The 15,507-nt window shown below is 36.3% G+C and overlaps 1 protein-coding gene across 2 annotated transcripts; it reads left to right on the top strand.

Moving 5' to 3' along the window:
• The first annotated feature begins 380 nt into the window (after nucleotides 1-380).
• abcd3a (ATP-binding cassette, sub-family D (ALD), member 3a) lies at nucleotides 381-14,533 on the top strand. Of its 2 annotated transcripts, none has more exons than XM_007250386.4 (23): nucleotides 381-562; nucleotides 1,327-1,360; nucleotides 1,495-1,587; nucleotides 2,262-2,350; nucleotides 2,479-2,548; nucleotides 3,684-3,781; nucleotides 3,898-4,021; nucleotides 4,145-4,201; nucleotides 4,294-4,436; nucleotides 7,603-7,672; nucleotides 7,806-7,875; nucleotides 7,977-8,074; nucleotides 9,167-9,258; nucleotides 9,667-9,758; nucleotides 9,842-9,914; nucleotides 10,028-10,091; nucleotides 10,196-10,273; nucleotides 10,474-10,539; nucleotides 10,641-10,730; nucleotides 11,008-11,127; nucleotides 12,521-12,625; nucleotides 12,736-12,792; nucleotides 13,558-14,533. In XM_007250386.4, exons 1-23 carry the CDS (start codon nucleotides 453-455, stop codon nucleotides 13,633-13,635), a joined length of 1,971 nt encoding a protein of 656 aa, XP_007250448.3. In that variant the 5' UTR covers nucleotides 381-452; the 3' UTR covers nucleotides 13,636-14,533. The 2 variants fall into 2 exon arrangements, with proteins under 2 accessions (XP_007250448.3, XP_007250447.3); XM_007250385.4 differs by lacking the exon at nucleotides 2,479-2,548 and adding an exon at nucleotides 2,979-3,048 and having other exon boundaries at nucleotides 383-562.
• Nucleotides 14,534-15,507: the final 974 nt, after the last annotated feature.

The following is a 15,507-nucleotide window of genomic DNA, read 5'->3' on the forward strand; positions in this document are numbered from 1 at the left end:
TCAGAATTTCAGCACTAACCAATGCCTATGATGTAATGTTAAACTAAGGGTTGTTTCCAATCATTAACAACAACAGATGTAATGCATCCATAGTTTGACGTTTATTCAATGTCCTTTGCTATCTGGCATGGGAATCATAAAATTGGGTAATTTACACCCACAATATTGCGTAAGTCTGGGAGCGATCTATGTACTTATGACCTAATTCCTCATGGCTCTGTTTTAGATATAAATGGACTGTTTGGGTGCATACAGAAGTCATTATTTTATGACCTCTGTGAGGACGGCAGGAGGAAGCTGCTGGTAAAGGCTGGCTGTAGAGCAGTAAACCCACCTGTAGGGGGCCACAGTGAGCCGCTCTCCCTCTCTCTCCACACACACACACTCATATTTATACACACAGGCGCACACGCTGCTGTCCTCAGCCGGTGCGCCGACTCGCTGGAGGAAACATGGCGGTCATCAGTAAATACTTGACAGCAAAGAATTCATCAATAGCCGGCGGGATCCTGGTAGTTTTATACCTGCTGAAGCAGAGACGGAGGTCCGCCAGGCTGAACAGGTGGGTGACACGCAGGAGTCTCGGGTAGTGTGTTTGTTATTAAGCTAGAATCAGCCTGGGCTAACTTCAAGTTATCGTTAGCTAGCCTAGCTACTAGCTCGCGAATAGAACTAGCCTTCAGGCTAACCTAGCTGTCTGAGAGTTGACCCTGAGTTTAGACAGGCTGTCAGAGCCCTCACTTAACCTGTACACTTCTCCACATACACACAACATCACACGCTTCTAGCCACTGTCAGAGTACGTGTTGTTTACTGTGCTTTCTAGCTAACTAATGTCTTGCCACTGTTTCTAGCTAACTAATGTCTTGCCACTGTTTGTGTGTGTGTGTGTGTGTGTGTGTGTGTGTGTGTGGCTTTGCATTCATTCTAGCTGTCAGACAAAGCACTTTATTCACTGTGAAGGTAGTCAGTTAGCTAACATCATTAGCAGGCCCACAGCAGTATAGCCTCATTTACTTCCAAATTACAGCCAAATTACAACGTTTACAAATGTAACTTTTTTTTATTAAACCTTGTAGTTAGTTAGGTTAGCCAACCTACTCATTCCATATAATGATCTTAATCAGCCTCACTTCTAATTAGAACACATTATTTTGGATCATTTTAATCAAAACAAGCACAAAAAGTCACCAGTCAAGTTATTATTATTAGTTGTGACCAGATCTAAGCTCACTTTACATATATTTTGTTTAGTTTTTGCCAATGGATTATTCTTGCAGTGTATTTGGTAATCATTTTTTATTTTTGTTTCAATTTCCCCACCAGCAAAAAAGGCTCATCAGAAGCATTAAACAATGACGTAAGTAAAAATATGTACAAACACAATAGGCAAAAAAAAATTTTTGTGATGGTGATGTCTGTAAAAGCATTGAGAGTTAAAGCAGAGAAATATTTAATACATTGTTTTTCTCATTTGCATTGTACACAAATCAGGTCAAGAAAGACCGGGCAGCTGTGGACAAAGTGTTTTTCATGCGAATATGTCGAATCGTCAGGATCATGGTGCCACGGCTCTTCTGCAAAGAGGTGAGGACTTTAGAATAATCATGTTCTGCTTCCATGTTGGGATTCACTGGCTACAAGTAGTTGAATGTATTTAAGTTTAAGACATTCCAGATAATTACCTACTGGTGAGAAATAATTGGACTACAATACTAGAATGAAACTGGAAATCAATTATCAGAAATAGTGAGAAACCTACTAAAGAAATGTGCTTCTAATTTGTAATTGGTTTTATATCATTAATTCTCAGTTATTGTTCATCGTTGTAAAGCACACTCTGTGACATGTGCTGACCTTGAATTACCGGTGAGGTAACTGGGGCATAGGTAATTGGGCATCAGTTTTTTTTATCAGCACTAGAATTGCATATAGTGAGTAATTGTAATGAAGCACAGTAAAATGCGGTCTTTGCCCTTGAAGTTTTATTGACCCCGCCTGTTTCTATTTTTTTCTGAATGAGTTCTAGGAAAATAAGATAGTTGCATCACATCCTGTGTCACACCAGCATTTTAATATGTTGCCCTTTCACCAAAGGATTTTTTGGCAAAATTTATGATCCACCTTTAAATTTACCATTAAATTGTGTTTAAATTATGGAGAACCTTTGAGCTTAGGTATATTTAAAATATTTTCAACCAATGTTTACTGCTGTAAATTTGAAACTGACCATTTGTTCTGGTTTATTTTATGACTCACAGACATGGTACCTGACCATGATTGCAGTGATGTTAGTGGCTCGGACATATTGTGACGTTTGGATGATCCAGAACGGCACAATGATTGAAAGGTTGGATTCTGATCATTTCTATTTGCTTTATTTCATTGAAGTGTGAATGAAAGCACTTTTTTTATCAAATTCACACACCAGATCTGAATATCTACAACGACTGATTATATATTTGTAATCTTTCACAGTGGTATCATAAGCAGAGATATCACACTGTTCAAAAGGCACTTTTTTTCCTACATTACAGTCATTCCCTGGGTAATGTTTCACTGTATTCTCTCTTTTTGCTGTGAGAAGATTTCAGACTAATATGTGTGTGTGTGAACCTGCTATTGACATAACAGACTAAGCTTGAGCATAAGACAAGACTAAACCACAAAACCACAATTCATAACACCACTTATATTACTTAAAAAGGGATAAACTATTAAACTATTTGGACACCTTGATTGCCCACACTAAATTACAGATCTCCTCTGATATATACATTTTGGTATTGTTTCTCTTCTCAGACAGCATATCCTTGCATGTCTGGATGTGTTATTATAACTTCTTGTGCTTACAAGAGGTTTGGAGGATTGCTTTTTTTTTTTTTTTGCAGGTGTCTTCATAGCAGATGTTCACCTTGTTCTTTAGTATGTCTTGCTGACCTTGCTTGCTCTTATTTTGTGCATGTTGTGGTTTACAGTGCAATTATTGGTCGCTCCACAACCGATTTCAAGAGGTATTTGTTCAACTTTATGAGGGTCATGCCAGTTGTAAGTTTCGTTTTTTTTTAATAATATTTAATAATAATAAAAATTTTTTTTTTGCTTAATCTATTTGATCATTATAGTTATTCATATTTTCTATTTTGAATTGATGTGGGATGTCAGAGGAGGCCTGATAGTATCCCACTTACACTTTACCTCTTTAACTATTTACATTGATATTGATTAAGGCTGGATGATATGGACAAAACTGATAACACAATACATTTGTACATTTTGGTCAACATAATGTAATTATGAGACCGTTATTAACAACAATGAACAGAAAAACTCCCTAGGACACCACAGTGAATGTCTGCATTTAGAAACTACTGCTAAAAAATTAATTTACACCTTTATGAATGTCAGTCAATAGCAGATCCTGTAAATAATGTGTATTGAAATATTGTATTTTGTATTGTTTTAAAATCATATCCCCATAATTGAAACACCTTTGCATCATATATTATTGTCCAGCCCTAATCTTGTTATGTTCTCTTAATACCGCTAGTCACAGCGCATTTTTCCTGCTTCTAGTGTTAATTTTTCTCACATCTGTGATCAAGTTGAAATCTGAATAATTTATCTGCTTTTGCATGTTATTTGTAATCTATAAACGCACTTATTGCTCGCTTGCCCTGCAGATTGCCTTGGTAAACAACTTGTTGAAGTTTGGCTTGAATGAACTGAAGCTCCGCTTCCGTGAAAGACTCACCAAACATCTTTATGATGAGTACCTGAAGTAAGAATAATGATCTGTACTACTTGTATTTATTACAATTAGATATTTAGTAATAGTGTAATTAACCCTCAGGTTGCAGTGTAATATTTCTGTTTTGTTGATTGTTACATTTTTAGAGGCTACACCTACTACAAGATGGGCAACCTGGATAATCGAATTGCCAATGCTGATCAGCTGCTGACCCAGGATGTCGAAAGGTTCTGCAACAGTGTGGTGGACCTGTACTCCAATCTTAGCAAGGTACATATTTTTTGTGCTGCTTCTTTTTCTTGACATAATGATGTATTATTGATGAGGAGATATAGTTGCTTCAGCTAAATAATGTTTTGTTTTCTCTTATTTCATCCATTATCCTTTTTCTAGCCTCTTCTCGATATTGGGCTGTACATCTTCAAGCTGACAACTGCTATCGGCGCACAGGTATGTTAGATATTTAATTATCAAAGCTTGTGAGAAACATTTACAAATAAACATATGACATCAACACTGTGTGATGTCATCTCAACCTTCAGGGCCCTGCTACTATGATGGCCTACCTGCTGATCTCAGGGCTCTTCCTGACGAGGATGAGGAGACCTATTGGAAAGATGACCGTGACTGAGCAGAAATTTGAGGGAGAGTACCGATACGTCAACTCTCGGCTCATCACAAACAGGTAAAGTACAGTTCTGGACTTCAAAATAGTATAATAATAAAAACTAAGCTGTCTTACCCCTCATTGGCCATTTTATCAGAAACATCTTCCATACATGGGCACTTTTTAAGTGTTTACTTGCAGATTTATAGCCTATCTGTTTCTGAGCAACAGATATCTTTTCAAATAGCAAGCTTTTTTTTTAACACTTTCTGTTTTCAAAATAATTCCACATGTGTAAAAAATAATAAAAAGAACGAAAACACACTAAAAAAGAAGATATTTGTCCAAACCTTTGACTAGTACTGCATTCCAGCTTAACATTTCACAACTCCACACAATGTTACCAAACATTTCTGGAATGCATCAGTCAGTACTGCTAATCTTGGTAATATATAATAAAAGTAAATACTCATGGATTAGCATTACTTGAATGACAGACATGATGGTAATTTGTAACTAGTGGTACCTTCCATCTATTATTAGAATTCCGTTTGTATGTAAAAAAAAATAAATCTGTAAGGGGCACATTCAGAATAATAAACAAGAAACATTTATAATAAACCCTCAAAATAATAAACAATAAAAAAGAAACGCACAGTAAGCAGAGTCTAGGAGAAGTTGTTCTGCCTAGAGTTGCATAGTAGAATACCTGGCATGCCAATCCCAAATTATTGATTGTGGATTGTGGAGAAACACTTAGGATATTTATTTTGCCAACCTGTGTTGTTTTTTTTTTTGTTTTTTTTTTTTTTTTTTTTGGCTGAACTATATTTTTAATTTCTTATTTTTATCATTATTTATTTATTTATTTATTTTATAATAATCATCTTTTCTATTTTTTTGAAGTACACCAGTCTGTTTTTCAGCAAAACATCACAAGAGCATTATGCTGCAACTCCCATGCTACACAGTTGATTGTGTCTTTTGGTTTAAAAACCCTACCCTTTACCTCCATACATAGCAGTGGTCCTTGTGGTCAGACAGTTTTTTTTTTCATTAATTTTGCTTCATCTGAACACTAAAATTGAATGAACTGTGAATCTTTTTTATTCCAGACTAAGAATAAGGGCTTTTAGTCTGTGCAGTTTCAGGATCTTTAAATGGTGGATGTGAATACTTCGAAACCTGACCCCTCCAACTAATTTACAAGTTCCTTTATCCTGTGTCATTGTCATTCTGGGGTTCAGATGAACCTTTCAGATAAAAGTTCTTTCAGCCCTGGGAATTTGTGCCTTCTTCCTAAACGAGACAGTGTGTGTTCTCAGTAGCTTTATATTCGCATTCAAATGTATATAAATAGGACATGTGGAGATCCACACTATAATGGATTTTTATTCATTCTAAAATAATGATACAAAAAGATATATATATATATATATATATATATATATATATATATATATATATATATATATATATATATATACACTACCGTTCAAAAGTTTGGGGTCACATTGAAACGTCCTTATTTTTTAAGGAAAAGCACTGTACTTTTCAATGAAGATAACTTTAAACTAGTCCTAACTTTAAACAAATACACTCTGTACATTGCTAATGTGGTAAATGACTATTCTAGCTGCAAATGTCTGGTTTTGGTGCAATATATACATAGGTGTATAGAGGCCCATTTCCAGCAACTATCACTCCAGTGTTCTAATGGTACAATGTGTTTGCTCATTGGCTCAGAAAGCTAATTGATGATTAGAAAACCCTTGTGCAATCATGTTCACACACCTGAAAACAGTCTAGCTCATTACAGAAGCTACAAAACTGACCTTCCTTTGAGCAGATTGAGTTTCTGGAGCATCACATTTGTGGGGTCAATTAAACGCTCAAAATGGCCAGAAAAAGAGAACTTTCATCTGAAACTCGACAGTCTATTCTTGTTCTTAGAAATGAAGGCTATTCCATGCGAGAAATTGCTAAGAAATTGAAGATTTCCTACAACGGTGTGTACTACTCCCTTCAGAGGACAGCACAAACAGGCTCTAACCAGAGTAGAAAAAGAAGTGGGAGGCCGCGTTGCACAACTAAGCAAGAAGATAAGTACATTAGAGTCTCTAGTTTGAGAAACAGACACCTCACAGGTCCCCATGGCATCTTCATTAAATAGTACCCGCAAAACACCAGTGTCAACATCTACAGTGAAGAGGCGGCTGCGGGATTTTGGGCTTCAGGGCAGAGTGGCAAAGAAAAAGCCATATCTGAGACTGGCTAATAAAAGAAAAAGATTAAGATGGGCAAAAGAACACAGACATTGGACAAAGGAAGACTGGAAAAAAGTGTTGTGGACGGATGAATCCAAGTTTGAGGTGTTTGGATCACAAAGAAGAACGTTTGTGAGACGCAGAACAAATGAAAAGATACTGGAAGAATGCCTGACGCCATCTGTTAAGCATGGCGGAGGTAATGTGATGGTCTGGGGTTGCTTTGGTGCTGGTAAGGTGGGAGATTTGTACAGGGTAAAAGGGATTCTGAATAAGGAAGGCTATCACTCCATTTTGCAACGCCATGCCATACCCAGTGGACAGCGCCTGATCGGAGCCAATTTCGTCCTACAACAGGACAATGACCCTAAACACACCTCCAAATTGTGCAAGAACTATTTACAGCAGAAGCAGGCAGCTGGTATTCTATTGGTAATGGAGTGGCCAGCGCAGTCACCAGATCTGAACCCCATTGAGCTGTTGTGGGAGCAGCTTGACCGTATGGTACGCCAGAAGTACCCATCCAACCAATCCAACTTGTGGGAGCTGCTTCTAGAAGCGTGGGGTGCAATTTCTCCAGCTTACCTCAACAAATTAACAGCTAGAATGCCAAAGGTGTGCAATGCTGTAATTGCTGCAAATGGAGGATTCTTTGATGAAAGCAAAGTTTGATGTAAAAACAATGTTATTTCAAATACAAATCATTATTTCTAACCTTGTCAATGTCTTGACTCTATTTTCTATTTTCACAACGTATGGTGGTGAATAAGTGTGACTTTTCATGGAAAACACAAAATTGTTTGAGTGACCCCAAACTTTTGAACGGTAGTGTATATATGTATATATATATATATATATATATATATATATATAAAAATCTGTGTGGAGTTGTAAATGTCTTTGTCCTGTGTTTATTTAAACGTTTACTGTTTATTATTAATATTTATAATCCTTCTATAACTGGTTCTGTCCCATAGTGAAGAGATTGCCTTCTACAATGGGAATGTAAGGGAGAAACAGACCATCCATTCTACCTTCAAAAAACTGGTGAGAAATGCCCCATGTGCATTTATGACCGTGTATGCCCTTCAGAAATGTATCATCAGACGGAGTTTAAATGTTGGACTCTTACACTTGTTGACTCCAGAGTTGTAAATGCTTTGATGTACTTTGCCCTCAGGTTGATCACTTGCACAATTTCATCTTTTTCCGCTTCTCTATGGGCATGGTAGACGACATCATTGCTAAGTGTAAGCCGATGCTTGTTTATAAAACAATATTAACTTTTTAAAACACAACAAAAAGAATAAAAACATATTTCTTTATTTTTCTTTATTTCTCTCTATTGCAGACTTGGCCACAGTAGTTGGATATCTGTCTGTGAGTCGTCCATTTTTGAACCTGGCGGACCCAAGGCACCTTAACAGCACACATTCTGAGCTGCTGGAGGTGAGCTGGCTCATCTGTGTATTACTAAAACACAAAGCACATATTTATTTAGCCCCTCTAATCGTATGTATATGACATTAAAGCAGCATGCTAGAATGTTTTAATTTTTTTCTTTTCCCTTTGTGGCACGTGCACATTTAATGAGCTGACAGAGACAGAACCATTAGTGAAAGTGAAAAAAATCATGTATTACAAGATCATTTATACAAATATGTCTCTGCTTACATAGCCTTACACAGTTACCTGCTTTACTAAAGTAATATACAGTGCAGTAGTTAGTGTGCCAAGCTTAAAGTAACAGTGGTAGAGATGCTATTCACCTTGCTATATGTCAGTGGAGCATGATTTTGAAACAAGTATTTTAGGGTAAATGATACATAATGTTGCTTTAAAGGAGAACTCTTGTGTGTATTTGTCTTTGGGTGTTTTATGAATGAGTGTACTAACTATTGTTGAATAGCCCACCTCTGTTCTCCCGCAGCTTTCTGAGATCCAGTCCTTTTTATCAGTTTCTCCAAACATTCTTTTGAATGGATAATATGGGGCATAATTTTCCCCTGCAGATAAGTCTTTTTTTTTTTTTACACCGTTATCCAGGCTCAAAGTAGATCTACACCTCCCTGTTAGAATCTGGAGAGCCCTGACATCAAAAACGAGGCAGTAATAAATTTAAAAGTGCACAAAATGCTTATTAAAAAAAACAAAAAAAAAACACTGTTTACAACCCGTAGTTTAACCTAATCTCTGGGCTCTGCCATCCCCCCATATGATCTATTCTAAAGCATGCTTGAAAAAACTGCAAAAAATTGCTTGATCTCAGAAAGCTGCGGGAGAACAGATGTAGGCTATTTAACAAATGTAAGTACTCTTTATCTTATTTTTCTACATCCAAAGACATTTTTACACTCGAGTTCACCTTTAAGTTCAGATATACCTGCAAAAGCATTTGTTTAATACTTTCTAAAAACCCTTTGCATAGTGTAAAGATGATGATAATTACCCCCAGGATCCATTTGAATGAAATAGGAATAAAGCCCTGAGTTTTACTCTGATTGTTGACTGGTTTGTGTGTGTGTTTGTTTTTTATTATAGGACTACTATCAGAGTGGTCGTATGCTGTTGCGCATGTCCCAGGCCCTGGGTAGGATCGTGCTTGCGGGCAGAGAAATGACAAGGCTCTCAGGGTAAAATCTGTTTTTTTTTTTTTTTTTTAAATCTATTATCTTTCTCTATCCATCTGGTCAGAATCCATGTTGTTGATTTTCTAGGTGTAACACCTCTGCACACTCTACAGATTCGCTGTTTGCTGTTGTTTATTTGCTTAATGAAACATATGATAAAAAGACAAAGGAAGATGCCACAGGCATACTAGCAGCTGACTTCAGATTGATCAGCCAATGAAAACATCAGTTGATGACAGACTGTAATTGTACTGTTTGCTTGTTCTAGTTCACTTTCTTAATCAGAAATTGGGTTATTTTCCTCCAATGCTGTGATTTTTTACTAATTACTTAATGTATTTTGTCTACAGCAGAAATAAATTATATGGTCTTACCATTCCAATACGTTTAACTAATGTGTCTCTTTTCCAGGTTTACCACCCGCATCACAGAGCTTATGAAGGTTCTGAAGGATTTGAACTCTGGGAAATATGAGCGCACCATGGTCTCTCTGTCAGAGAAAGGTACAGCTCTAACAAGTCTTTTAAAGGCAATGTGATGGTCAGGCATTTGGTCATAAAATTCGTAATCCATTTGTCATTTGTAGAAACAGATGCCCTTGAAAAATTAACCTTAGTCCCTGGAAGTGGGCGGATTATCAACATAGACAACATCATCAGGTATGTATGAAACTTTCCTAAATCATCAGTTTCCAAAACATCTTACACATTTGGAATTTTCCTTTTATCAACTGTAATTGGTTGTTGTTGTTGTTGTTGTTTTTTTTTTCCAGATTTGAACATACACCATTAGCAACACCCAATGGAGACGTTTTGATCAGAGACCTCAGTTTTGAGGTAGGCTTTCTCAAACTGGCACACACACATTGTTGTGGTTATGCACACTCAGGTTACAGACCTCAGATTCAGTTCCTGCTTGGTATGTTTGTATCCTTTTAAAGGTGAAATCTGGCACCAACGTTTTGGTGTGTGGGCCCAATGGCTGTGGGAAAAGCTCACTCTTCAGAGTCCTTGGAGAAGTAAGTGATTTATTTTAAAAGTAAGTTAATTAAAGACTAGGATAAGGTCCAGTGAATTGTTTTTATGTTCTTTCCACTTACATAATTATATTACTGCATTGTGTAAAAGTAGTGTCCAGTGTGAGAGATAGAGAGAAATGACTGTGAAATATGTGTATGTTAATGCCTGTGTGTGTTTATTTATTTATTATATTCTTTAGCTCTGGCCCCTGTTTGGTGGGAGTTTGACAAAACCTGAGAGAGGGAAGCTTTTCTATGTCCCTCAGGTAGGTTTCCTGGTAACAGCAGAGCCAATCATACACTGAGAATCTTTGTTGTTTGGTTTTGTGCGTGTGTGTATACTGTGTCTATGTTTGCTCACTTTCAGAGGCCGTACATGACTCTCGGCTCGCTAAGAGATCAGGTGATCTACCCCGACACTTATGAGGACCAGAAAAAGAAAGGGATTTCAGATCAGGTACTGAAGAATGGTTCAGTATTTTACCATAGTGGTATTTTTTTTTTTTTTTTTTTCTGTGGAATTAATGTATGCCCCATCAGGATCCCCATGTGTATGTTTATAAAAGTTATTTGTTTATAGCAAATGTTAAGTGTTTAACATATAATTTATATTATATTGTATTATATATAGAATATATTTAGCTTTTTTTTATTCCTAGAGGGTCTGCATGTACGTTTTTCACTCACCTGTACACCTGTGCTAATGTGATTTGATTTAATGTCTGTTGTGACAGGTGCTGAAAGAATACCTGGACAATGTGCAGTTGGGGCACATTCTAGATAGAGAGGGTTCTTGGGATGCTGTTCAGGATTGGATGGATGTTCTCAGTGGTGGAGAGAAGCAGAGGATGGCGGTAAGGATGTACTCATTATGTAGCTTGTAGAAAACATATAAAGTTTTAAAAACTATATTTTTTTATCAACTGAGAGCGAATAAATCAAGATACGTCAGAAATGTTTGCTTCTCTTAGAAACAAGTGCGGTGAATAAAGCAGAATATAAATGTCATGTCTGTGCAAATTCTGAGAACTGCTTCCCTAAAGTGGGAGAAAACAGAAGTCATAATTTCAAATAAAAGTATACCAGTCATAATCACAATCAAAATCTTTCATGCATAATTATACCAAACCCTTATAGGTTTTCAAAAGAAATGTTATGTGTTCAAAAAGTTTGATTTGGAACGTGAATTTGGATTGTATCCAAGAAGAAAGGTGTAGGATAAAAGTAAAGCACAGTGGAGGAAGACATTGCGAAATGTAGCCGGCAGTTTAATTGAAGGAATGTGGCTGTGTTTGCGCAACTGCAGCTTTCTAAATGTCCACCTATACTTCAAAACACAAATAATGATGAACACAGTGATGCATTTATTTTGCCTGCAGTATGTAAACACTCTTTAACCTGTATTTCCATCTCATCTACATTTGATTACTTTTACTTTGGTCTCCGATATCTGCAGTATGCATGTGAAGGCTGCATAAAACAACCTGAAAGAACTAATGGAAAGAAATTATGCCTGATATTAGTAAGTCTTAGGCTGAAGAGTTTACCTGAGAAAACTGTCTACCTGTGCATGCTGCACTCAGTACTTTGTCAGGCATAGTAACTGTAACTAAAGCAGTTAAGCAAAGCAAAGTAAAGCAATGAAGGATCAGGCAGATCTGCTTGACCTGTTGAACTTCCTTGATAGCAGGCAAGCTCTAACTTGAATTAAATAAAAAAAGTAACTAGGTGTAATGTAGTATTGCTGTGCAGTTCGGGGTCCTGTTCTACTGCTGTGAGCCACTGCTTTTTTTTTGTAGTTTTTCTGTGTTTTTGGGTTTTATGCTGAAATGGACCACTGATCTTTGTAGTTTGAAAGACTTTTATTTAGTTATTTTGGAACATTTCTTTTGGTCCATTCGCCATGTTTTATTTTATTTTTTTTTTTTTTTTTACAAAATGAAAATTCACATAGATACACATTAGCTAGAACAAAGCAAGACAAAAATACAAGGTAAAAAGATATTTGTAAGACAGCAACAGTATATTAAAACTAAATAAATACTAATTCATCAACCATTTCTAATTATTCATTTTTAAATAACAGGATGGTTGATTTGATATCTGATAAGATGTTTTTGCCATCACTCAGGTCATACCAGAAATTAACCAAAAGTACAGTTGAGGGAAAAAAAAACATTTTGTACTTTTATCTCAGGCAGGAATAATTTACTAGAGTAATATGTAATGTGTTCTGTTTTGCTGCAGATGGCTCGGCTGTTCTACCACAACCCTCAGTTTGCCATTCTGGATGAGTGCACCAGCGCTGTGAGTGTGGATGTTGAGGACTACATCTACAGCCACTGCAGGAAGGTAACAAGAGCTCATTAGCTCCATTAACTTTCTAATGTGTTGACTCATACATTTAATTTCTTTTGTGAGGACTCCTTCTGACTCGTTCTGACTCATTCTGCTCTTGGCAGGTGGGCATCACTCTGTTCACAGTTTCCCACAGAAAGTCTCTCTGGAAGCACCATGAGGTGAGACTGTAATTCTTATTAGAATCTTTGAGAAGTATTTTATTCTGCATAAATCCTTTCTATGTGAATGTCTCTATGTCTCTATATTTAATATAGGGACGTTAGGACAGTTGGACAGCCTGTCATTATGTGGTTGTACTTTTCTGGTTGTACACAAGTGTTTTTATTCAGATTCATATGATTTGTTTTTTATATATATTTATTTATTTTTAATTTGATTACAGAATTTTAATTTACTAGATATTTCCTAGACATGTCATATTTCATGCTCAGATTAGATCCTTTTACTCAGATTTAAACCTTTTACTCAGATTTTGTTCATTCAGATGTTATGCATATAAATGTGGGTTTGTTTGTACTAGCAGTATTTTCAGAATGGCAGAATGTGATAAAAACATTGCAATATATAAAACATTTATTTTTTCTACAATTTTATGTTGAGATTGTCTCCTTTTAATGCTTAAGCACATTGTAAGCACATTGCTGTGTTTTGGGGTACAGTCACAGTCTTCCTGAAATAAAATAAAAAAAAACTATAAAAAAAATACTTTTCTTTCACGCAGATTGTATTCTCAAATTTTATTCTTTTACTTATTTTTTTTTCTTTGCTTTAAGGGTTTTGCTAATAGTTTGTGGAAATAATGCAATGTATTATCTTGTAGTATATTATGAATCGTGGTGCCAGGCCTGTATATTGATGCATATTTCCAGGTTTCTACTGATACACTGTTTTACTCTTCCTGTTGTTGTTTGTGTTTGTTACAGTACTACCTCCACATGGATGGGAGAGGGAACTATGATTTCAAGCCCATCACTTCTGAGACGGTGGAGTTTGGCTCATAGTACATAGAGCCACAAAACCCACAGACCTCCAGCTGTGAGGCCTAGTACTAGTGCACTTCAAGAGTTGCTAGCCAGCTGAGTACAGCATTTTGTTTTTAATCACTTGCAACCTTTTCTGTTCATTTTTGATGAAGCTATGTTTAAAATATCTGGTATCCGTTAACACTACTATTTTGTCTTCCACGATTGTATAATTGTATAATGTGTAATTTAAGGCACGGTCCAGTTTACTGGACAGCCACTAAAAAGAATAGTGAATGGGCTAATCTCAAAGAGTTGTGTTCACGTGCTACTAGTGAACTGAATCACGTTTTAAGATGAAATGATGAAATAGAATTAAGTCTGTGAGAAACCTTAAATGAAATCAATACCTGTGGACTGAACGTTGATGTTTAGTCCTGATCTTTTGGGGGTGTTTAGTGCTAGAGTACTAACAATGCCTTTTTGACCCCAGGTACACTATTCGTTATGTTTGTCAAGCTACTAAGTGGCCTTAGTACTTACTGTAGTGACTGGTGGTGGGTCGATTGTGTGGCCCAGTGAGGTGGTTTGTTTGAGCTGTTGCCGAAGCATGTTTACCTTTACCGGTAAAAAAAAGAAAAAAAAATGAGAGCGGAAAGAGCGGATTGCACTGATTTGCAAACCAGAAAGCCTTGTTCAGCATACTGTATGTGTAATTATGGAATGGCTGCCTGTATGCACCCTTTTTTTTTTTTTTTTTTCTGAGCAAACTGTAACATTTCTCATTCTCTCTGTGCTATTATGTAATGACTCTGTAGACAACTGGTTTTATACACAGAAGACGTTAGTAACGTAGTAACACAGCACTAAAACAGTAAAAGAGTCCATAGACTGGCAATGATCTCATCCATCATTAAAAGAAAATCCTTTCAAATAATTGTGTTCTTATTGTGTCTGTCTGTTTATATATGTCTACATCTCTTGGCATGACTGCACTGTGGTGACTTAAGGAAGGTATCGTGACCTTTGATTAGGCCAGTCAGGTGATGAGGTGCCGTTTGAATTATTATGTTCTCTTGGTAGATGTGGGTGAAGGGTCATTCAAATCAAATTCAACTTTGCCCTCTCACCTTATTTAAGAAATAATTGCAAAGACAGCCATATTAACTGTTGGTGGTGGACACAGGTGGAGTTTGCTGTGAGGATTAAAGGCATTCCTAAAGGGCCCAACAGTGGCAGCTTGGCAAACCTGCATATTGAACCTAAAAAAAACCCTGTCATTAATAAGTATGTAAACTATACTGTATAGTGTTCTAGCTATTGAATCTACCTTAACCATTTACATATAAATGCCTGGTAAACCAATACCCTTACTAATTTACCCTGTTTTAACTGATCTTTTAAACCTCAAAATTCTATTTTTGAGTATGAATACAGAATACTCTGCATTTTATCCCTTAAATCTAAAATTAGTGACTTGCACTATAGCCAAATTTCAGACCTACACATAATTCATAATTTCTATTTCTTTTTTTTTTCTTTTTTTTTTTTTCTTATTTCCTCTTATGCATGTCCCCACCCTGTCATGGAAGCTGCACTGCAGGGTGGACAATTTTTGCGACATTTATAATTTTTAGTGATGTCCTTGTTCTGTTCCAGAAATGCAGTTTGATTTTCTAATGTTACCATCACCCCAACATCAAAGAAAAATGGATACAATGTGCATTCAAGTGAAGGTTGACAATCCTCTATATTTGTAATAATGTGTTCATTCAAGTAAATCCTGAAAAATGTTTTGTTACACAGTGTTTGTATGAAATTTAAACAACTATGCTGTGTATACTAAAGGCCTCTGGTGAAAAAACTTAGGCAAGTGGGTATTTGAGGCCAGTGGCATATCTTTTTGCACAA

This window comes from Astyanax mexicanus, chromosome 6, assembly GCF_023375975.1.
Source record: "Astyanax mexicanus isolate ESR-SI-001 chromosome 6, AstMex3_surface, whole genome shotgun sequence".
Lineage (NCBI taxonomy): Eukaryota > Metazoa > Chordata > Actinopteri > Characiformes > Acestrorhamphidae > Astyanax > Astyanax mexicanus.

Bases quoted from the DNA above. Each gene is read 5' to 3' on its own strand.
- abcd3a (XM_007250386.4), top strand. From the start codon at position 453: ATGGCGGTCATCAGTAAATACTTGACAGCAAAGAATTCATCAATAGCC. The intron at 10,274-10,473 runs GTAAGTGATTTA...TATATTCTTTAG, and splicing joins TCTTCAGAGTCCTTGGAGAA to CTCTGGCCCCTGTTTGGTGG. The intron at 10,731-11,007 runs GTACTGAAGAAT...CTGTTGTGACAG, and splicing joins AGAAAGGGATTTCAGATCAG to GTGCTGAAAGAATACCTGGA.